We start from the raw sequence: 25280 nt of genomic DNA, 5'->3' as shown, positions 1-25280 counted from the left end.
ATCTCTGTTACGACTTTTGTGATTCGCCAGAATTGGTCATGTGAGGAGTGTATCAATTTTGACCAGAGCAGGAAAGTGATGAAATTGTCTGTCTGATCGTTGTGATTTCTTCAACAAATTTAGAGTTTCATCATGCCTATCACAGTAAAAGACTACTCTTGGGATGAGACAGAAAGTACGGTCCATGTGACGGTCCCGTTGAAAGGGGTTAAACCAAATAAAGCGGATATATTTTCTACAGATGAATATTTAAAGGTAAAAAAGTACATATTGAACAAGATTTCAATTTTATTTTACGTACAAAAATGTACATGCATGACTGATTGACTGGCAGTGGCATGCATGCATGATTCAAGGGGGGAAAGCCTTAAAAATGAAATTAAACAGTGCAGTCACAAGTCATGTTCACCCACTCCTTAGGCTTAACTCTATCTGAAATTGCCCCTGCAGGGCCAGGGGTATTGCAGGTTTACGTTAATACCATGGTTACAATTCATGCAATCTGACATTTGGCGCGTGAAAGTCGATTCCGAGTTTATCGTCCCCCGCCCGCGTCACTTTTTGGAAACCAAAAATACCCACGTCACTTTTTCAAAAATGCCGAAATAATTCATTATTTTCAAAGTATCAGTGTTTTCACCAGTTTGAGCAAAATTTGGATACATATATTTTGTTTGTAAAACATATAAATTCATAACTTGGAAGCAAAACCAGGCTCTTTTCTAACTTTTCTAGTCCCTACCCATATAAAAACATGTTTATAAATCACATGCATGAGTTTGGCTTTAAATCAACATGCATTTTAGGTCAATAATGAAATCTGATGTAAATGAAAAATGAAAAAGTCACCTCACTAATACACATGTCACTTGTATGACCCACCCCATGACCCCCGGAAGTGGTGAGTCACTTTACAAAGGTGCGTTGGATTTAATTATACCATGACCCACATGTGCGTCTAAACAATGACGGACATTTGCCGACAATGACTGAGCCACTCGTCAAAATTGTGACGCACATGTTAAGGATTATGACTGTCCTCATGACGCAAATTTGACTCACCATTTAGGTATTTTGACTGACACTGATGCACCTAACCATTGACGCACCTAGGTAAAGTGACTGACACTGACGCACCCCTCGGGGTATGTTGTGACGCACATATTGAGTAAATGACCGTACCCTGCGTCACTAATTGGTTGGTAAATGACCCAACCATGACGCACATCCCCCGGGGGTCCTAGGGTGGGTCATACAAGTGACATGTGTATAAACCTGGAAAAAAAAGTGATGATTGTTTTTTGCCGACTCTATATATGCAATTCACCATAATTTATTATCACACAATTACTCAATTAGACACAAACACTGCTTAATTATTTGTTTGCTTTAATAATTTGTATTTTTATAACTTAAGATGGGTTCTTTGTATGTTTTTGTGTATAATTAATGTTTTGATTATTTAATGTACAATTAAGGTGGTACATTGTTTTCAGGCCTCTTGGCCTTGTGATGTACCTGCCTTCATCAATACTTGTTAATGTGCAATAATTTAATTTACCTCTGCTGTTACATTGTATGCTTTTAATATGAGATTGATGAAAAATAAAAGATTGATTGATTGATTGATGATAAACTCGGAGTTGACTTTCATGGGCCTTAAGGGGGTACTACACCCCTGCCAAAATTTGTGCCTATTTTTACAAGCCGACGACGGATGTCGGCTTGTTCTGTCTCTTCTCAATTCTTACAAGCCGACGACGGAACGTCGGCTTGTTCTGTCTTCTTCCAATTCTTAAGTTAGGCGGGCAGCCTAACTTATTTCTTTCTTGCCATTTCCTCTTTCTTTCTTCTTTCTTCTTTCTCACAATTTGCTACTACTTCCACATCCTTGATCGGATTTCGACCAAACTCAGTCACAAGCAGTATTGGGTAGCTGGCTACAAAAGTTATGGGTTGTTTAACGTCAGAGGTCATCCAAGGGGTCACAGGGGTCAAAAAAGGTCATCTTAACCGAAAATACTCCAATTGAGCTGAAATTTATATGCAATGATCCTTATGACATTCTAAACATGTTAAAAATATTAAAAAATTTATTTAAGGTCATTAAGGGGTCATAAAGGGATCAAAGGTCAAGTTTTTCAAAATGCTTCAATTGAGCTGAAATTTAAATGCAATGATCCTTATGACATCCTAAACATTTTAAAATATTTTTAAATTCATTTAAGGTCATTAAGGGTCATAAAGGGGTCAAAGGTCAAGTTATTTAAAATGCTCCAATTGAGCTGAAATTTAAATGCAATGATCCTTATGACATTCTAAACATTTTGAAAATATTTCAAAATTCATTTAAGGTCATTAAGGGGTCATAAATGGGTCAAAGGTCAAGTTTTTTTAAATGCTCCAATTGAGCTGAAATTTAAATGCAATGATCCTTATGACATTCTCAACATGTTTTAAATATTTTGAAATTCATTTAAGATCATTAAGGGGGTCATGCAAAGGTCAAAAGTCAATTTTTCAAAATGCCAGCTTTCCACGATCAAGGTAGGCTATATTAAAACGGCCATTAATGAAAATTTAAAAAAATCATTATTATTAAAATTAATCTTATCCAGCACAGTATTGCTGCTTGATCAGATCATCACAGTCATCCGCCTAACTTCCCTTGTGCCCTTGCAAAGGGCACAGTTGCTCTAGTTTCTTTCTTACCTAGCCGGGACACCGGCTAGGTCTTGTGATGCTATCGGATCTTTCTTCTTTCTGGCAACAAATTTCAAAATGCTTCTTCTCCTACATGTTACATCCTACAATGACGTCACTTGCACATATGCATCGGCTATATCCAGTGTCTATAGGATATTCACAAATTTGGGGTCAAAGGTCATTAAGGGGTCATTTCCGGTAAAACCAAATATCTTCAAAATGCTTCTTCTCCTACATGTTACATCCTACAATGACGTCACTTGCACATATGCATCGGCTATATCCAGTGCCTATAAATTATTCACAGAATTTGGGTCAAAGGTCATTAAGGGGGTCATTTCCGGTCTGAAAGCTAAAAATATTCAAAAAATCACTGTCTTTACAAATTACATAGCAGAGTGTTGTCATTAGCACACATGCATTGCTACCAACCAGGGTCTTTGGGGTGTCTACAGTTTTGGGGTCAAAGGTCATTAAGGGGTCGCTTCCGGTCAAAAACCAAAAATCATCAAATATGTTCATTTTTTTTTATCTCAAAACGTAAACAGACCAGAGTTGCATAAACTTCATATATGCATTAGTGTTACCCGATGTGTACACAGTATTTTTATTTTTTTGGTCAAAGGTCATTTACACGTCATTTCCGGTTTTAAACTAAATAACTTCAAGAATTTTTATCTCCATAACTAAGCATAGTAGATTTTTTTAATTTAAACTGTAACAATACATTTTTGCGGTGTGTGTGAGGTTTTTTTTATATTGGGGTCAAAGGTCATTAAGGAGGTCAAAACGTCAAATTTGCAAAAAAATGTGTAAAATTACGGAAAAGTAGCTGTATCTCAGCCTATGGAAGACGGATAAAGCCCCTACATGCTACAGTGATGCACCATTAATGGTGTGAGATGTCAATAATAGCCGGTCAAAGGTCAAATTTTAAGTTAAGACTGGCATTTCCGGCACCGGCTAGGTCCAGATCTGTAACCAGATCTAGTTCTTTCTTTCTTCTGGCAACCAATCAACTGCATCTAGCTCCGCAAGGGATTGACAGATTTCAACCAAACTTGACCCAAAAGACCACTGGGCTAGGCTAAACCTTCCATTTGACTTTGACCTTGCTGTGACCTTTGACCTAGCTATAATGGTCAAAAATGTGATTTCACAAAAAATGCTACTCCTTCCACAAATTACATGCAATGATCATGTGACTCATGCATATGAATCAACATGTGGCAGTGCTTAAAACTTACCAAAAATAATTGAGGTCAAAGGTCATTAAGGGGTCATTTCCGGTAAAAGTCTAAAAAATATTCAAAAAAATCACTGTCTTTACAAATTACATAGCAGAGAGTCGCCATTAGCACACATGCATTGCTACTAGCCAGGGCCTTTAGGATGCCTACAGTTTTGGGGTCAAAGGTCATTAAGGGGTTACTTCCGGTCAAAAACCAAAATGTTCAAAAAATTTTTATCTCAAAATGTAAACAGACCAGAGTAATATAACCACTATACATGAATCAGTGTTACCTGATGTATGCATGGTATTTTTATTTTGGGGGTCAAAGGTCATTAAGGGGTCACTTCCTGTTTTTAGCTAAATAACTTTAAGAATTTTTATCTCAACAACTAAACATAGTAGAATTTTTAAATTAAAATTGGAACAATGCATTTTGTTGGTGTACATAAGGTTTTTTTTTTTTTTTGAGGTCAAAGGTCACTAAGGGGGTCAAAAGGTTAATCAAAAATTTAAAAAAAATTAAAATCCATGTATAAGTTCCGATTAAGCTAAAATTCACCAGGAATATTTCTTATGACATCCTAAGCACAATGTACGAGCAGTTGACCCCATCCGTGATCCAGGGGTCAAGTTATAGGGTCAAAGTTCAAGAGTCGGCGTGTACCCGTTCTATGAAACGGCGGTTTCTAGTTTCTTCTTTCTTCTGGCAACTCGTGACATTTTGCGTGACTTGCCACGTTTCGCCCTAGCTCTCTTATGCTTCGACAGATTTCAACCATACTTGAGCCAAATGACCACTGGACTAGGCCAAACCTTACATTTGACTTTGACCTGACTGTGACCTTTGACCTTGACCTTATGGTCAAAAATGTTGATTTCACAAAAATGCTACTCCTTCCACAAATTACATGCAATGATCATGTGACTCATGCATATGAATCAACATGTGGCAGTGCTTAAAACCTATCAAAAGAATTGAGGTCAAAGGTCATTAAGGGGTCATTTCCGTCAAAGTCTGAAAAATTTGTAAAAATATTCAAAAAATCACTGTCTGTACAAATTACATAGCAGAGAGTCGCCATTAACACACATGCATTGCTATTAGCCAGGGTATTTAGGATGTCTACAGTTTTGGGGTCAAATGTCATTAAGGGGTTACTTCCGGTCAAAAACAAAAATTGTCAAAAAAGTTCAAAAAAATTTTATCACAAAAGATAAACAGACCAGAATAATATAACCATCACACATGAATCAGTGTTCCCTGATGTATGCATGGTATTTTTATTGTGGGGGTCAAAGGTCATTAAGGGGTCACTTCCTGTTTTTAGCTAAATAATTTTAAGAATTTTTATCTCAACAACTAAACATAGTAGAATTTTTAAATTAAAAATGGAACAATGCATTTTGTCGGTGTACGTAATGTTTTTTTTCCATTGAAGTCAAAGGTCATTAAGGGGGTCAAAAGGTCAATCAAAATTTTCAAAAATCAAAATCCATGTATAAGTTCCGATTAAGCTGAAATTCACCAGGAATATTTCTTATGACATCCTAAGCACAATGTAAGAGCAGTTGACCCCATCCGTAACCCAGGGGTCAAGTTATAGGGGTCAAATTATGCTTGTATTCAGCGCCTGTTGATTTCTTCTGGCAACTCGTGACATTTTATGTGACTTGCCACGTTTCGCCTAGCTCTCTTATGCTTCGACAGATTTCAACCATACTTGAGCCAAATGACCACTGGACTAGGCCAAACCTTACATTTGACTTTGACCTGACTGTGACCTTTGACCTTGACCTTATGGTCAAAAATGAAAAAAAAAAAAAAAATGCTACTCCTTCCACAAATTACATGCAATGATCATGTGACTCATGCATATGAATCAACATGTGGCAGTGCTTAAAACTTCCTAAAAAGAATTGAGGTCAAAGGTCATTAAGGGGTCATTTCGGTCAAAATCTGAAAAATTTGTAAAAAATATTCAAAAATCACTGTCTGTACAAATTACATAGCAGAGAGACGCCATTAACACACATGCATTGCTATTAGCCAGGGTCTTTAGGATGCCTACAGTTTTGGGGTCAAAGGTCATTAAGGGGTTACTTCGTCAAAAACTAAAATTATCAAAAATGTTCAAAACATTTTTATTTCAAAATGTAAACAGACCAGAATAATATAACCAACATACATGAATTAGTGTTCCCTGATGTATGCATGGTATTTTTATTTTGGGGGTCAAAGGTCATTAAGGGGTCACTTCCTGTTTTTAGCTGAATAACTTCAAGAATTTTTATCTCAAGAACTGAACATGTTAGAATTTTTTAGTTAAAATTGGAACAATGCATTTTGTCGGTGTACATAAGTTTTTTTTTCATTGAGGTCAAAGGTCATTAAGGGGGTCAAAAGGTCAATCAAAAATTTAAAAAAATCAAAATCCATGTTTAAGTTCCGATTAAGCTGAAATTCACCAGGAATATTTCTTTTGACATCCTAAGCATAGTGCAAGAGCAGTTGACCACATCCGTAATCCAGGGGTCAAGTTATAGGGGTCAAATTGCGGCTTGTATTCAGCGTCTGTTGACTCTAGTTGCATTTTTCTTTAAAATTATAGCGCATTGGGGGACAAGTAAGATATGTATACAGGGGCAAGGACTACAACTACTTTACTGTAAATTTTATTTCAGCACAGACAACAGTTGGGGTTACAGTCAAAAATGAGGGAAACCCAATATTTGATCAATAACTACTTGCTTTGAGTTGCTGAATTTTCAGTACAGTAGTTGTAGTTCTTGCCCCTATAATACATATCTTACTTGTCACCAATGTGCTATAATTTTTGAGAAAAATGCAAAAATAGGCATAAAATTGACCAGGGGTGTAGTACCCCCTTAAGATAGCCAAGTGTAATACCGTACTGACTCGAGTATAGTCACACCCCGTTTTTGGGTGAACATTTTTCAAAATTGGGGGGTGGGACTATTTATAGTTAGGTGAAAAAGTTCAATTTGGTGACCACTCTCTGGCTACATGTAGTAAGGTTTGACGATTGATTCGACTTCTATGGACCATTTAGAAAAAAATTAGCCACCATCATGTCCCTCATGAAAATCCCGGCATTTTTCGCTAGAGGCCAAAATCCAAAATGGCACGCCACCATTTTGAAAATTTAAGTTTTGAACCAGAGCACCTGGGTAAATATGAGTTCATAATGTCAAAGTAATGTCAAATTTGAAATCCTTGTGGTCGACTTATCCAAAAAAGTGTCTTTGTACACGGTTTTGGGTCCTCTTGTTCAAAACTAAATTTTTCAAGATGGTGCCGGCCACCATCTTGGATTTCTGGGTGAAAATGATGCCGTAATGTCAAACTAATGTCAGAATCGGAATCCTTGTACTCGACTTATCCGAAAAAGTGTCTTTGTGCATGATTATAGGTGCTCTGGTTCAAAACTTAAATTTTCAAAATGGTGGCGGCCATTTTGGATTTTGGCCTCTAGCTTAAAAATGCCGGGATTTTCGCGAGGGACATGGTGGCTATTTTTTTCTAAATGGTCCATAGAAGTCGAATCAATCGTCAAACCTTACTAGCCAGAGAGTGGTCACCAAATTGAACTTTTTCACCTTTAGAACTATATACTAGAATTTCAAAAAAAAAAAAAAAAAATCAAATTCAATGCATTTTTATATCATTAATAGAGTATGACATGAAAACAAAATATCAATTTTCATATTAAAAACACAAAACTTCATTCATTTTTTTTTTTAGGTCAACCATGAATGATCCTAGCATTTAGGTCTAGGTCCAGGGACACTACAAACCCGAAAAACTAAATAACCTAACCCCAACCCCCTGAGGGCTTTTTGGCGACGGGAAGGGAAAGAAGGAAAGAATAAAGAGAGAAAAGAAGGAAAGAAGTTGTTTGCTCTGGGTGGGATTCGAACCCGAGACCCTCGCATGCCAAGCACTCGGTCGGCGACACTTTGCCACGGGTCTTGGGCTTCACTGGCCAGCGAAACCGTGCCTATATATCACTTAGGGCGATTGCGTCATCACACCACGTGGGATGCATGCACGAACAGCGCATATACCAAGTAGTATTTTGTAGTATTCAGGCGGGTTAGGGTTAAGGAAGCCTATACTGAGTTTCGATAGTGGTAACCTAACCCTAACCCCCTGAGGGCTTTTTGGCGACGGAAAGGGAAAGAAGGAAAGAATAAAGAGAGAAAAGAAGGAAAGAAGTTGTTTGCTCTGGGTGGGATTCGAACCCGAGACACCTCGCATGCCAAGCACTCAGTCGGCGACACTTTGCCACAGGTCTTGGGCTTCGCTGGCCAGCGAAAGCGTGCCTATATATCACTTAGGGCGATTGCGTCATCACACCACGTGGGATGCATGCACGAACAGCGCATATACCAAGTAGTATTTTGTAGTATTCAGGCGGGTTAGGGTTAAATTAAATTTTTTTTTTTCCAATTTCTGAAATTTTTCGAAAGTTTGGGTGTGGGACTATACTCGAAGCAGGGATGGAATTTTGGCGGGAGTCCGAGAGTCGACTCTCGCAGAGACTACCGTAAAAGTCCTATTACGAGAGTCCATGTGACTCTTCAAGCTGGAAATGATCGGCTCAGCGAACTTACGCTTAAGTTCAACACCTTAAAACTCAAAGCCTGCAAAATATAAAGGAAAAGTCGCCAAAGATGCAATGACATGGAAGTGAGAGTATGATGACACATTAAAAACTTAACTTTGTTAGTTTATTTGTTAGTTTGTTTGTTTGAATGCATTTTACGTAGGCCTACATATTATACCTTTTGGACTCCCGCAAGATTGTACAACGAGAATCCATTTACGGGAATCCATGGACTCTCGGAAAATTCTCTTGCGAGAATCCACTTGGACTCCTGTGGCACTTTACGAAATTCCACCCCTGTCGAAGGTGGGACTATACTCGCATCAGTACGGTAATAATCACTTTCAACTTTCTTTATTGTATTTATTGTTTTGAGCAAATAATCTTGAGAACCATACTTAATATATTGCTATATCTTGAGAACCATACAAGATTTTCAAAATACTGATTTTGTAATAATTTGTATGGAAAATACTTATTTTGAGGTTTGAAAATACCGGAATGTGTTTTTTCGAAGTTGGCAGCCCTGTACAAAATAGACTACATGTAGACATCTTTGCTGTCCTAGCAATAGCATTGTGATCATAGCAGTATGTAGCGTTAGAGTGTACTGATATTGATTTGAGTTGTTCAGCATGGAGAGTCGTATCCTGAAAGTGAAGATATTCGGGGTTGAAACCCATGGTCGAGCTCCGAGAAGACCTGCACAGCTGCACTGGATGGTTTTTACATCAAACCAACAAAAGCCAATCATTATATTAAAAGACATTGTTGTGGAAATATTTTCCTGTATGAAACCACGCATCACTAACGCCAAAATTGCAGAATTAGCCGTCTTAGTTAATGCAGAAAGCAGAATCAGGTGCAGAATTCAACAGTTTTGGCTACCGCGGTACTTGCTTTGTTTTAAAAACACATGTTTTGAAAGAACAACTTGAAAATAAAAGACAACACAACTCAAGATATTGGCTGTATGTGATTTATTTCTTTAAACAGTCATACAGCGCGTTGTACATCACAGTATCAAAATGCATAACAGCCACCTTGACAAGCATAATTTCACAATTTTATATAATTTATTTGAAAAAATATTTAAAAAACACCCACATTCCGCATTAGGTTTTAAAGACTGTTGAGCTTTGAGACAAACAATTTAAAAATTAATATAGCCTAAATGCATTTTTTATTTATTATTATTCACATTGAACATCGTACATACACATTGTTATGCATATTTTTTTTGTGTGTGTGCTTATCTCAGGTAAACTATCCACCATATTTGTTTGAAGTTGTCTTATACCAAACAGTAGATGATGCTAAAAGCACAGCTCAAGTTGGGGGAGGAGCAGTTGTTTTCTCATTACATAAGAAAGAACCTGGTGTGTGGTCAAGGTTAACTTCAACACAATCAGGTAAATGTAATAGGCTATATATCCAGTTGAAATCCTTATACCCTATATGGAAAACATTACCTGAATCTTTGACACAGGGGGTGAAGATTTCAAATGGAGCCACATATTCAGGTAATTCCATTTGAAATTCACACTCCCTGTGTGGAAGATTAAGAAGTGCATGGATTTCAACTGGAATAGCTCATGCAGGGATTCGAAGAAGGTTTGTGAACAGTTGATGCAATCAATAAGCGGATAAGCCTGTTCCCAACATTATTTGCAAAAGGTTAGAAAAGGTTGCCTGAACATGATGTTTAAATGCCAGGGGTCCATTTCACTAAACTTTACGAAGCTTCGTAAGTCTCGAAAATCACTCGTAACTTACGACGAGTCGTAAGTTCCATTTCACTAAACTTACTTACGAACGGTATACCCTTCGTAAGTAATAGGGATTTACTACAGGGACCCTTCGTAAAGTTACGTCTAGTATTGGGTATTCGTAACTTTACGAACGGTTACTTGAGTTACGAAGGGTTAAAGGTTTAGTGAAATAGACCCCTGGTTATATAAAGTGTTCAGAATATTTAAATGACATTCAAAAATATTTTTGAAAACTAACTTCATGCAAAACATTCAAAAGTGTTGACAAAAAATATTTTGCAATAAATGTTTGCAATAAAATTTTGACAACATGTTGTTGTAGTGCATTTTCCTACAAAACATTTTGAAATAGATTTCAAATCAAGTCACCTATTTTATTAAACTTAATTTGAAATTCACACTCATGGCTATAAGGGTGTGGATTTTAACTGGAATAGCCAAATCCATACATTATGACTGGTTTCCATGGAAGCGACGTTAATTGGTTATTGTTTTTATTTTGAATTCTATGACAGATGATAAAGAGCTGATGAAAAGCAAAAGACAGCAAGCCATTGAAGTTGCACACAAAAGAGCTAAAAGGGAACAAGAAGAAAAGGCCAAAGCTAAGAGAGAACAAGAAAGATATACCCTGCAACAACAAATGAAGGTATTATTGTCATAAACACAACACAAAAAGAAAGTCCTCACTCCAATGACCTGTCATAAGTCTAAACCTGATCATATTACGACAATTTAATTGATACCAATCAGTGAATTTTGAAAAAAGCAGGTGTGCTACAAATCGCACTCCTGGAAATAGTCAGGCGAGCTACATGTGTGCTGTTAATTGCACTCGATAAGGATTTTAGGTGTGCTATCATTTGCACTCGGTAAGGTGGGCTATTTGAATTATTGCACTTGATATTCAGATAAGAAGCATTTTATGCAAATTTCCCAGTACTGCCCCACGCACCCACTGCATGACATCACGTGCACAGAACTGACGAATCGTAAATGCGTGGGATCGGTGAAATTTTTGTAAATTTTGGTAAGAAACACCTCGTGCATATTGTCTGTCTCCGTTGAAAAACTGGATCCTCCGCAGTAAAATCCACCATGACCACTTGAAATAAGCTTCCAGCAAAGTCAGAAAAAATATACCATGTTCAACAAAAAATTATAACTAGGCCGGCAAAAAACGCAATTTTTTGAAGTAAAAAACGAGATCCTAAATTTTGAAAAGCGAGATTTCCCCCGAAAAATGGCACAAGAAGCTTTAAAAACGCCCGAAAATACGAAAATGCAAAAAAAAAAAAAAATCCAAAATGATGCCTGCCCTCTGTTGTTCAGATTAGGTCAGTTTAAATATAAACAAGACTCACTGAACTGCCGGCGTGAGTCGAAGAAAAAGTGACCAAAATTTGACCTTGAATTATGTTTTATAGCCAAAATATTACAGTAATTCGATAAATATAATGATATTTGGCCTAAACTTGAACTCATTTGAAATGAAATGTCATTTTTTATTTAGTAAAGTATGACTTTTCCACTCGTCCATTAAAGCTTGCAATGCTGCTGAATTCTGCACTTTGGCTAAAATGGACGAACTTTTATGGCATAAAGCAACATTTTTACAGTAAGTGCACTGCTTGGAAACAAGGTGCGCTTATAAATCGCGACTCGGTAAAGTGATTTACAGGTGAGCTCTATCTGCTGATCGCACTCATGCTACTTTTAAAATGCATTGACTGTGATACTATACTGTTGTGTGTGCATAAACTTGTTTGTTTCAATTTGATACCCAATTTGCTTCCAAAAGCTGTAAATTTACAAAAATTTATACCAATAAATGAAATTGTTGACATTTTCAAAAGTTGCAAATTAACAGGAGCATGCAGAGATAAATTGCAAAGCTTATCATGACCCAAAACGATCGATATCGATCGCACCAGCCAAGACGATCTATCCCTTGTTGGGTTAATCATGCATCTCAAATTAACATTGAATAAACCGCGCTCTGTACAGGGTACTTTAGATAGTCGACATGCTTAGGCTCATAACGGGCAAGCAAGCTTGACCATGCCTCTCAGTTTCTCTTGATTCTTTTGATTTGCAACTTTTGAAAACACATCAAATGTCAAACGCAATTTAGAGCTTCTGCATACAACCGTATCAATCAAATTGTTATCACATGGTCAGGATTAGATTTATGATGGCTCATTGGAGTGAGGACTTTCTTTTTGTGTTGTGTTTATTTTTTGAAGAAATAAAAAAAAAAATCATGGGATAAGAGAAAAGCATTTTCACAGCAAATGAAATTTTCACCAGAAAATTCTTCAACTGATCTATTAATTAACTTAGTATAGCTTTCTGTGTCAATCTGCTGTCTTTTTTGTGCTGCCAGATTAGCTGCAAGAACCACTTTGCAATTTGTTTTGAACCACTGTATTTTTTCTGTTAATCCTTTTTTGTAGATTGTACTTCCTGGTCTATTCAGTTTTCCAAGTATAAAATCTTCATCCTTCATCTTCATCTTCATTTCTTTAATTGCATATTGTTAGTTTTAACCAAATGAAATAATAAGGTCTTTTACTGGTTTCATACATGTACTTTCTGCCGCTTGCCACTTTATCATGGAGCTGAGGCAGCGGCATGGCTATGAAAGCCAATGTTACTGCTCAGCACTGCCAAAAATTATTTCCTGTTCTCATACATCAGAGCAGCGCCAATACCGAGTTGACTTGAATTCAACTTCTAGCGATCTGCCACTTTGGGCAAAGCGGTGGAATGATCAATATATCGACTTGCCACTGGTCACCACTAGTGTTTCTGGTGGAACTGCACAGTGAAGCAAAATCATCATCAAATCAGCAATATCCAGCAAATGGCAGGAAAGTATGAAACCAGCATAAGTCAGTTTGGAAATGGAGAAGCCCCATACAGTCATTTAATAGATTGATTGCCAGGCACTGCAGCAGGCTTGTAAAATTTGCTTTCCAATAATTTTTCTATACATGTTGTTGCATTACATGTTGCTATAGAAAATCTAAATTTTTCTGTTGTCAGATTGAAGGAGAAGAAAAAAGAAGAATAGAAGAAACAAAAGAAGCAGAAAGAAGGAAGGCAACTGAAGATTTAGAGAACTGGAATGAATCCAAGTTAAATGAGCAGCAAGCGACAACTGCCGATGTAACACAACCACCAAAAGGTATCAAGTCATGGGTGATTTAATACAAGTTTCAAATTGTTGTATTCTTAGTTACCTTGCTAATGGGCTGTTCCATTTAAAATTCACACTACCCCTGTGGAAGATGTTAGAGCATGAATTTCAATGGATTGTAACAGACCCTTCCTGTGGCCCTGTTACCACCTAGCATTAGCCCAGAGAAGATATCTTACACTTCCCATAATGCATTTATCCCATTTTCGGTTTTCATATGCTGATTTGCTATCTAGTGCAACATGCGTCAATAGCGACGAAATGTACCTTGCTGAACAAAGCACCTCCAGATCTTTCAAAATGTGTTTATACTTGACTATCGACCAATTCTCTAAAAGAAAAAAGGAACCTGTTCAAAGTTATGAAAGTGTCATTGGATGAAATGAGGTGATATATCATGTTGCAAAGGATTCTGGGAAGGGTAAGATATCTCCTCTGGCATAATACCATGTAATGTGTCACATAATGTGGTTCATTCTGACATGAGTATCACACCCACAGAGGAGTAAGATAAGACAGAGCGCGTACCACCAGTCAAAGTCTCCGCCTCATCCGATAATGAGGGCCGATTGTTCCATGAAATGCGACAGGCGAGACTGCTACGCAATTACACAGATTTTCATGGTCTATCGCGTCATCGCGAAAGCACGCAACGCAATGCACACGCAGCGCTGGCGTGATTGTTTGACACAGCACGATCGAACAATCGGCCTTCATGAATATGCGAGAACTGGTACCATACAATACACGGGGACTTTGACTGGTGGTACGCACTCTGTCTTATCTTACTCCTCTGTGATCGCACCTGCTCAAATTTACCCAGAGGTCACCAGGTCATTTGTAAGCTGCTCCAACAAAAATTTGCAGATTAGTTTTGACACTACATTTTAAGTTGAAAATTAAGCAATATTCATAGGAAGAGTGAAGGACAAACCCCTTCCAATTTTCACCAAAACTGCCTGTCCAAAATTTGACCTTGAAGACAAAAACCAGACGTCTGCCCCTTGTAGGGGTTCAGTCAGTTCAAATAGCTATTGCTATAGCTTTGATTTATTTGTCTGGTCTTGTTTTGGTTCAAAGAGCTTTTTCAAGTATTATATTCAGAATTTAGTATATGTTACAGGCATTAATTCTGTCTGTCCTAGGAGTAAACTGCCTCTCCAAAATGACAGGTGGCTAGCTAACACCCTGATAGTGATTGATGTTATGAAAATTTTACTTTGTTCTTACAGATCCAAGTTGCATCTTCAACAATGATGATGGTGATTTGCCGGAGGTTAAAAATTCACAGTCTGGCACCTGTAGGTATTTTATAGATGAAGTATTTTATAGCAATTGTATTGAGAAAGTTTTCTTAGAATTGAAAATAAGCAAAGAATGAAGGTGATAAACTTGCCTGTAAATGAAGTGTTAATGATTTTGCTCCATCTTGGTACAAGGTTATCCAATATAACTCGCATCAGATATGTTTTAAAACTTTTTTTCATGGTAAAAAGTATGCTTTTTAACTTCGTAAATTTGTTATAAGTCAAATTGTGTAAGATCTTACAGTATCTGTCATAAGTTTGTGTTTTTATACTTGGAAGTGTACCCAGTCTCCACAGTAACTTGAGAATTAACTTGAAAAGTGATGAAAAATTCATAGTTATACTGAATTTTCTCAAGTTGTCTTGGGTTCACATACTTAACATATTCTACAACCTAATGGATTAAAGTAAGATTTTTGTTGTTTGCCTATTTCCGTAGAATTGAAGATCCAACTGAGGTGTAATGTTCTGAATTGCTGATTTTCTGGTGTGGATATTTAACTGAATTTTGTGTTTCAAAATCTTCATCTGTAGCTACAGTGTCGACACAGAGGAATGAGGACGATTTACCCCCAGCTCCAAGGTTAAGAGGCAACATTGCAGTGACCTTTACCCCACGTGTCTTCCCCACACCTATGAGAGAGTCTAAGGCAGCAGAAGAGGAAGAGGTAAGCAGTGTTGTATGCATCAGTCAGGGAAATGTTTTTCGGGATGGACAAAATGCCTAACACTTTTGTGTTGATATATTATGGGCCTTACATCAAGAACCCAAAACATTTTGAAATATTATGCAATTATATGCTTCCTTGATTGATCTCCTATAAGATCATTGTTTCAACGTCTCTTCCTATACCTTTGTACAGGAGCATTGTTAATCGGTGATGAATCCACAGTCCAGTAGCATATACGAGAACATGTTACGCGTGAGGGCGTAAAATTTGTCATGCCTGGAACTTATGCATAAACACTCTCTTAGTTTGGAAGTAGCAGCTCTATTCTTTTGCTGAGAAATCAGAGAAATCACAGATCTTCTTGTCAGGTTGAGTCAATAACAAATGGACATTCAGAATGAAAGAATCATGCAAATTAGACGATCTTTAACTTGTTTTTGTTGTTGAAAGGAATTCAATCATGTTTCACCATTGTTCATCACCGATTAACAACTCACGTCTGGCAAGTCTACTTGTTTTACGTCACTAGCTGCCCTCTCGAAGTAAATCATGCGGACGCATCATTGTTAATCGGTGATGAATAACGGTGAAACATGATTGAATCCTTAAATGAATATCAAAAAGTACACTGAGGTGACTTAGATAAATGGCTAAAACTAGAAAAATATGACTTCTACTATCCCACTTGCCTTTCGGTCAGTCGGTCACCGGTTGTGAACATACTATGCAGGCAAGCAACACATTTTTAGTTGAATCAATAAGTGATTTATTGCTTGTCTTTGCAGTGGCTAAGAAAGCAAGCAGAAGCCAGGAAACCAGTGGATATAGATGATCCTGATTTGACTGAGGAGGAAAAGAACCCACAATGGCTCAAGGAAAAGGGAGAGTGAGTAACATAACAATTGGGCTATTCCATTTAAAATCCACACTACCCCTGTGGAAGATTTTGGAAATATCCTCCACAGGGGGAGTATGTTTGTCACATATAATTAGTCTGGGTTAATCAATTTGAAACCCATACTCCTCTGTATTATAGCTTTACCTATATCTTCCACAACTGGAGTGAGTATTTCAAATGGAAGTTACCCAACTGTCTATTCTATTTGAAACTCATACTCCCTCTGTGGAAGATATTTTCAAAATCTTCCGCAGGGGTAATGTGGATTTTAAATGGTCAGCATATCAGTTCGGGTGCACTTGTAATTCACAGACGTCTCTGATTTCAAAGACGGGTCAGTGATTTCACATACGGGGATCTGTGATATCACATACGTTGAGCTTTGTTGACAGCTGGGCACTCGATGCAGCACATCAGAACAAAGCCGAGTGTATTTAGAATAAGCTTTCCTATGTTTAGCAAATATCTACCTGTGCAAAAATTATATCTATTCTGTGCAAATTCTGAGAAATGGTCCCAGAAAACACTTAGATTGCAATGGCCAAAATCAAATGTTTTGAAGTAAAAATTAAGTGAATTGAGTTTTGGGGGATAAAATTGAATATACACATAATACTACAAATGCAAAATTTCCAGAGTAATGTATAATGAATCTTGTATTTTTTATATTTCAGTGGATTCTTCAAATCAGGGAATTTCTTGGCTGCTGTCAATGCATACAACATGGCTGCTAGACTCAATGGCAAACTTCCATCGTATCCTTTCATTGAACTTATTTGGCTTTATCACAGAATTAGAGAATGAGAAAATCGGGGGTATTCGGGTCCTTGCGGACAGTGTGCGGAGAACGAAAACATTTCTGCGTCCATCTGAAAGATCAAGTACGACTCTCAAATGTGCCCATCATCCATGTCGCGCTTGCATGACAACAATTGCCTCAAGCACATTTTTGCTCCATGCCTGTATCAAGATGGCGGTCGAGTCCTGGTTCTCCTTCTCTACGTTTGGAGCTAATTGAAAGGTCCAATTTTAACCATTATTATGTTTTGATGAATCCAAGTGTGTGATTATATTGGATCCCGAACATAATAATGATAAAATTGGATGCTTAACGCCCAATATTTATTGGTCTCGTTATGAGTTTTAAAATATTGGACTTGACTACGTCTCATCCAATATTTTTAAAAACTCATAGCGAGACCAATAAATATGGGCTCAATCGATCTAATTTTATATCAACAATGTGTCTCATGAAAAGCTAATAAATTTAGAAAATTCTCTCACCAGCATTTTTAATTTATAAGTGTTTCTATTTCAAGTTTTGTAGTATCCGTATGACCTACCTCAAACATTTTCTTCTGCTCCCTTTTGCAATGTTACAAAAATGTTTTTTTATTTGCTGGGATGTTAGATAGCCCATTGATCGAATATGGACTTATATACCCAGTAAGATCAAGTTCAACAAAGGCCTGGATAAGGAGATATGTTTCATGCAGCAAAACAGCAATATATTTGTTATTAAAAAAGTAGTGCAGTTCTTTTTTTGAGATCATCAGGACTATAAACATTTATCCGTGCAAGTTCCTTAACATTTTCCTTCTCAGTGTCTATTCAAATCGAGCAGCTTGTCATCTTAAACTTCGCAACTTTATGAAATGTATAGAGGACGGTTCAAAGGTACAATTTACGGACAGAGAAATACTTCTACTTTGTGTGAGAATAAATGAAAGCAAGCTATATAAAGTGAAATTTTGACTTTATTTCATTAGAGTTAGTTTGTGTGTATCACTCAAATTGTGTATAACTCCAAATTAGTAAGTGACAGTTGATAAAGCAATGGGCTATTCCAAGTGGAAGCCATACACACCTATGGAAGAAATCACTATAATTTCTCATACAGAGGGTGTAGAGCCACCCATTTAGATAATCCCATTTGAAATCCACTCTCCCTGTGTGGAAGATTAAAATCATGTCTAACATAGGTGGTGTATGGAATTCAACTGGAATAGCCCAATATTGATTGTTACCATAAAGAACTGATCTGTTAAACTCTTTGATGTCAGGCGTAGAGTTATTCTTGAGCTTGATAGATTTCTGGATATACAATGTACAGCCTGTTGATGTGTAATTTTATCTAAAAAGAACCAATTTCCTATCTCGCTGTAAAATTGGCTATTCATTCGAAATCTATAAACTCCTATAAAAGACATGATCTACATCTTCCACAGAGGTCATAGATTTAAAATGGAGTCACCCATTGAGGTAACTCCATTTGCAATTCACACTCCCTGTGTGACAGATTAAGATGATGTCTTCCATAAGGGGTGTATGGATTTCAACTGGAATAACCTAATGCTGTCAACAAAGGTCAAGATTTGATCAAATCATGCTTATCTTGATTTGTGATTTGTCAAAATGAAAGTAATTTTCAATCTTTAATATCTCATTTTGTTGCCAGGCTCTTGAACTTTTAACCCCACCAGTTCCAGCTAATGCAATGTCAAGGGTCAGATGTCATATAAGGAGAGGCACAGCATTTTGTGAACTTGAATTATATGCAGAAGGTGAGTAAGACACAATAGAATGAAACATGTACAATTGAATCGTAAATACCCTATTTGTTCTCTGCTAACACATACATGCCAACTAGCTTGGTTTTACCAGATTTCATTTAAAAAAAAAAAGATAAATAGGGGAGTAGTGCGAACTGAATGTGCAAAATCTGGTGTTTTTTTTCAAGCAGTTAAAACCAAGCACAGCAGCAAAGGATCATGTTTTTTGGAAATGTTCCAACAATGCTCTTCCGTCATGCTAGCGGCACGGTTCGTAGGAAGTGATCTGATTATGATATTCAGTCCACAAGGCACTTTCAGCAAGTCAAATGTATGTGTAGGTTAACAAGACTGTTCTGGAATAAAACATCTAAAATGATCATTATATATTTTACTTCCCTTAGGTTTACAAGATTATGAAGCAGCTCTCAAGCTAGACCCCAAGAATGAGAAGTTAAAGGCAGATGCAGATAGAATAAGACAGGTTGTACAGGGAACACTACCAGAATTAGATTGATGTCATAGATGGCAAGATGTGAATAGTACTACAGCTAGTAGGTTTGTGTTGGCGACCTAACAGCAACCTCTACCAGACATGTACTATGTGTGTGAGTTGAAGCTGCAACTAAATATTTGTTCAAATCATTTTGATGATTTTGTTGAACATTTAAAAGATGAGCGCATAAAAGGCCATGAAATGAGCTGATCAAATTGCAAAGAATATGCATTGCAACGAGATGGCTGTTTCTGGGCTTTCTTGCTTTTTGGCGCTATTTCTATGTCATTACAACTGTGGAAATGTTATATATTATTCAATGCATTTCTGTGTCATATGCTACCACTAGTTGGAAATGCATGAAGAATTGTTGAAAGATTTCAGATAGCTGCATTTGTTCTGTGAACAAAATAAGGAGGTCAGATACAAATGACAGTAAACCATAATGTATTATAAAGATAATACATGTACATTTAGAGTTATGGGCCTAGATTTCGACGAGAATCACAGAATCGATTCTCATAATGATTCTGGTAAGATTCGGTTGCGAGAATCAACTTCAAAATCATTGTATCATAGGGTAAGTGCAGCAACTATGATGGATTTTGATTCTTGCAAACCAAGACAAAATCTAGGCCCTGGAGTTTACATCTGTGCAATTTGCAATACATTCCAACCATACTTGATTCAGGGACTTGCATATTTGATGCAAGAAGATTGACCAAACCAAAGCGATTAGACTAGGAGAATGTGGACTCTGCCATGTTTTGTGTGTCGTTCATGGAGAGGACAATTCGTTATAGTGTACCTCCAGCAAATTAGCATTTGTAAGTGTGCACTTGTTTTGCAATATGCATATAATGTGTTGTGCTGATCATGCACACACTTATCTCTATAATGTATAATCTTCAGCATTCATGATTTATTTAAAAAGATGCAGATTTTTGTATGATTTCCTTCATCAAAAAAGCTGGAGGTGCACAGCTTCAGTCCCCATGCATGATAATCCACTATGGCGAATTTCCAATATCATTACAATTGTACATACACTACCAGATTATTATTGCTGCTGCCCCCAGAGGTACACTGCCATGCAGCTACTTCATTGGTACTTCAAAGTAGATGTGTGGGTACTCTAGAATAGACACATTGGAATCACACGTACAGTACACACACTGCAACTGAACTGGTGCTGCACTGGTTCTCTATAGAGTAGCCACAAAGAAGCTGGGCAACAGTGTACCTCTGGGGGTAGCAACAATAGGAATCTTGGAGTGTTATAGGAGACCATACATACAGATATGGATGGGTAAAAGTGATTCATGTGCATGCAGTAAAAGTACTTAATCAGTTATCCAAAGATATGAACCTCTACCTATGTAATGACTTCCAAATTTGAAGTGTCTAAAGCAGGAAACCTCATTGTGTATGCTTGAAGCCAGGAAGAAAGAAGGTAAAGGTAGGAGATATGTGCAATGTATTAACAATGATTTTATTATGTATATTTGGTATTATTTTATTTATTTAAACATTCCATGTAAAAATTGCTTCCATTTGATGATATATGCTCTGAGCTGTCCCAATAAGTTGTGAATTAAATACTCACAAGTAAACACAAGGGTACATAATAACATGTTATACCTCATGCACACCCTTTGTTGCTGCATATGCACTTGCATCAGTTGGACCTGTGTCATCATATTTCAAATCAAAATGTAATAAAGCTCACCAATTTGGTACTGAACAGAGTATATATCAGTTAATATATTTGCTGATCTCATCAAAAAATTATCCAAAGAAATCTGATCCGTCCTGCAGTAAATTGATCTTCCGTCCATTTGTTAGAAATGCCTTTATTTGCGACAGGAGCATCAAAATGTCCATGCATTTAAAAACGTGTTTTCTTTAATTGTATTATCGTACAGTTTGTCACTATATTGTATATGATAAAGAGCAGTATGAGCTGTGATGAATATACCATATATAGGGATATGAAGTTCCCTGTTAAGCATGTTAAGAAAGTCCAGTTATGTGTGCTACGACCTGTGTATGAAGATTTTGTGCTCAAACTACATTTTTACAGATCAAGCTAGCAGTGATATATTTATTTGCTCAATATAATTATCATGCAGTCTTACCAAGTTTGATGTGAAAGTCTACAAATTAAAATAAAATGCTTGGTGATATTCACTCAACCAATTAATTTTTTATTTACTTTGACACATCACAGTGCAATGTCAGCTTAGAATTTGTGATTTTAAATTTAGTTTGTATGAAATATAGTAGTCTTTATTTTGTTAAAGTGAAGCGGGGCACGGATGACCAACAAAATAGTGTGTGTGCATGTTTCCTATCACTATATGGTATATTCGTCCCAGGTATGAGTGTGAGAATAGTATCTGTAATGTTCTTTTGCTTTCTTAGCAAAATTATAATTTGTTAATGAGAAATAATGACAACATCTTCCTCAGAGTTGATTAAAAAAATTTCAATTCAAAAAGGTTAATATGCAAGTTCAAAACGTCTAAAGTCACAGGGTCATTTGTGACATACCAACTTCCAGGAGGCTATTTCAGTTGAAATTCATACTCCCCTATGGAGGACATGACCTTCATCTTCCATACAGGGAGTGTGAATTTCAAATGGGGTTACCTGAATGGGTGACTCCATTTGAAATCTACACCCACTGTGTGGGAGATTAAGATCATGTCTTCCGTAGGGTGAATGCATTTTAACTGGTATATCCCTATTTCTAATGCATTTTTATTACAGTTTGTTATGCATTTTAAAGATAAGTAAATATTCTTCAAACATAATAATGATAAAATGGGATGATTTGTTTCACCAAATACACAAATTTATTGGTCTTGCTATGAGTCTTAAAATATTGAACTCAGTTACGTTTCGTCCAATATTTTAAAAAAGCATACCTGATGAATGATTTATATATTCAAGAATTGATCCCTACATAGTTATAGACTATAACTTACAGTACCACTGGCAGAGAAATTGGGCTGATGAAAGCCTAGGCTAAGCTTTGAGGCTGAGACTAAGTTTGTGATTTCTGAAAAGAAATGGAATAAACCTACCTTTCTAGCGTCACGCAATGCAAATTGCAAGAACATAATCAGAAAGTTGGTTTAGTTTCATTCTGCATGTCGTGTGCAACTTTGGTAAGCTTATTACTGGCGTAATTTCTTGAATTCCTTCTCATGCATTAAAACACTGGCTGTCATCTTTTTTCTACTTCAATTTCTAAAACAAATAATTTTTGAGTTAGAAATCCACTTTCTGCATGATTTTTATCCCGCATGCAGTTTATTCACCTAACTCATGGTGAGTGTGGTGCCTAATTGAGTGCTTTAACATGTGACCAGCAGTCCAGCATAGCATGATTTGAATGTATTTTCTGTCAGTCCCACATAAGTTTCCTCGTTCATGATGTCATGACGGGTGGCAGTAGATTGATAAATCATGCCAGTAGTGAGGCATTTGCCATCTAGTGGGCACTGCCAAATAGCTCTGCAATTGCAACCATCATTTTTACTATTTTTGCCAGTTTGTTTGATTGATTTCACAATTAAAGATTTATTATGGGCAGGGCAGATATTAATATCATTTGAATGTTGGGCATACAGCTATATATCCAAGAGATTAAAGAATTCATTTCCGATATGGTAGCTACAATGTCACTATAGGGGGATTGAACCAAGTTATGTTACAACTACGTGGTCTCTTGTTTTGTTTATCCTGTTGTTTATGAGGAGTGTAATTGAAATTATAAGTGTACCCGGTTTTTTTTTTCAAAGCTTCCTGATGATTCATTGAAAGTCGCTTCATTTGATGAGATACTTGAGAGTCTTTTGTTGATGCTTTCTGGTAGTGGATTTGCCATGGATTCATAGAAATTTACAACCAAGTCGATGGTCCTATGGTGACTGGTTTCCTCCCTTGTTTTTGTTTCAGAGTTTTGTTGATAGCTTTTCTGTTGATGCGGAGTGTTTTACTGGCATACCTCTGCAACCGTTCTCTCTTCAAAATGTTCAGGGCAGTAGGAATATACTACTTCCGTCTCTTGTTTTTTGCTTCTTTTGACATTTTTTTTAGCCAGTTCAGCATCAAGACATCGTTTCTTATGTTCGGCTATAAATTTCCTGAAGTGTGAATGCTCCAGTGCTTCAACCTTTTGCGGTGATTTTGTGTTAAGCATTCAAGTTTCAGCTTCCTCAACTTCAGCCTTAATTCCTTAGCCTGTTGCTCAAACGATGCGGCCTGTCTGAACTGATTCGAATTTGCTACTCTTTCCTTGCCTTTTCCTAAAAAATCAATTTGAGTCTCCAAAGTTTCTATTTCTGCAGTGATTTCTTCCATTCGCTAATCTCTTGCAGACTCCTTACAGTACGTTCTGTTCTTCTGCTTAATATGGCCAAACGCTTTGCTCCTGTTTTTTTTTTTTTTCATGTGCGTAACTATATCCGCTGTCACGTACAATCTCCCTTGCCTTTTCCAAGAGAAGTCCTCTATTGGTGAGCAAGCTTGGGGTTTCCTTTACCAGCCCAATGGCAGCTGCATTAATCTTGACCCGGTACTTATTAAGCTTTTTTCCGTCTTTCCCAAATATCTTGGCTTTTTCTTCCAGCTCGACATCAATGACAGGTACTGGGACGACAGGAGCTTTGCGACTGATTGAAAGCTTTCCTCCCGCAAACGATAACGTGGATTGACCAACCAATGATGGACCCAGCTCTTCAGCAGACGTCAATGCCACTTCTAATATTGGACTTTCATCTTGGTCCCCACTACCTTTAGATTGAAGTTTTGATCCAGACTGAATGGAGGCTGCAGATACAAATCTGAGGAGAACTTTATCATTCTCTACGTAGTCATGTTCTGTTTCATCAAAAAACTCCTCAAATCCCTTGGCATAAACTTTGGATAAATCCTTGGACATATTTTGGCTGCTTCTCTTTCCACCTCTCCTATTGTTCTGGCCCGAATTGGCTTTTTGATAACCTCTTTGCCATCCACTTCAATTATTGCCAGGACTCATGGTGCAAACATGTAATGTATTAAAAGTTCTGTACGAGGCAGATGCCGCATGATGCATTGCCTTTTTCAATTAAAAACAATATGCAAATATCGATGATTGCATCATCATACATAAGAAAAAAGAAAAAACATGATCAACTGGCATTTAAAAAAAGTCACGGGTGGATGTATGCTGAGCCAAAGATTTATTATAAAGACCGGAACAAATGCCCCATTGAACTAGGCCATGCATGTATTCTCAAAATCACGGTGGTATAGGCCCCCTATAACAGTTTTTAATCTGGCCTATACAATATTGGGGGATAGGCCTATACTTTAATATTGACCTATAGCCTACTCGAGTTTGTTGACAGGGTGTTCCACTGAGATCAGGGGCGTCGACTGGTGTCCGTCATTGTTTAGACGCACATGTGGGTCATGGTATAGTTAAATCCGACGCACGTTTGACAAGTGACGCACCACCCCCGGGGGTCATAGGGTGGGTCATACAAGTGACACGTGTATAACATCACAATGATCACTTTCCCAAGTGTCCCACCTGCAGAAGATGCTTCCTCTACTCTACTACGCAATGATGGTGACATCAAGCAGTGTCTTGAAGACATGATATGCTTTTTCCCAATAATATCACAATAATCTCTTTCCCAAGTGTCGCACCTGCAGAAGACGCTTTCTCTACTCTACTATGCAATGATGGTGACATCAAGCAGTGTCTTGCAGACATGCTTTTTCCCAATAACATCACAATAATCTCTTTCCCAAGTG

At 37.2% G+C, this 25280-nt stretch overlaps 1 protein-coding gene and 1 pseudogene across 1 annotated transcript; one reads left to right on the top strand and one right to left on the bottom strand.

The window, feature by feature from the left end:
* The first annotated feature begins 31 nt into the window (after positions 1-31).
* On the top strand, positions 32-21545 carry LOC140159244 (dynein axonemal assembly factor 4-like). The gene is made up of 11 exons (XM_072182653.1): positions 32-255; positions 9830-9980; positions 10856-10989; positions 13389-13530; positions 14775-14843; positions 15384-15517; positions 16306-16406; positions 17093-17173; positions 18023-18095; positions 18877-18982; positions 19375-21545. The coding sequence occupies exons 1-11, from the start codon at positions 133-135 to the stop codon at positions 19485-19487; spliced, it is 1227 nt and encodes a 408-aa protein (XP_072038754.1). The 5' UTR covers positions 32-132; the 3' UTR covers positions 19488-21545.
* A 1856-nt stretch (positions 21546-23401) lies between these two features.
* LOC140159612 (uncharacterized) lies at positions 23402-24566 on the bottom strand (annotated as a pseudogene).
* Between the last annotated feature and the right edge of the window lie 714 nt (positions 24567-25280).

This window comes from Amphiura filiformis, chromosome 8 (genome assembly GCF_039555335.1).
Source record: "Amphiura filiformis chromosome 8, Afil_fr2py, whole genome shotgun sequence".
NCBI lineage: Eukaryota > Metazoa > Echinodermata > Ophiuroidea > Amphilepidida > Amphiuridae > Amphiura > Amphiura filiformis.
The sequence above is the reverse complement of the archived record's forward strand: the minus strand, read 5'-3'. Positions and strand labels throughout refer to the sequence as shown.

What these genes read in the sequence shown, in the direction of transcription:
- LOC140159244 (XM_072182653.1), top strand. Translation starts at nt 133, where the DNA reads ATGCCTATCACAGTAAAAGACTACTCTTGGGATGAGACAGAAAGTACG. An exon ending in TGGCTCAAGGAAAAGGGAGA is followed by an intron (nt 16,407 to 17,092) that starts GTGAGTAACATA and finishes TTTATATTTCAG; the next exon opens with TGGATTCTTCAAATCAGGGA. An exon ending in ACTTGAATTATATGCAGAAG is followed by an intron (nt 18,983 to 19,374) that starts GTGAGTAAGACA and finishes TACTTCCCTTAG; the next exon opens with GTTTACAAGATTATGAAGCA.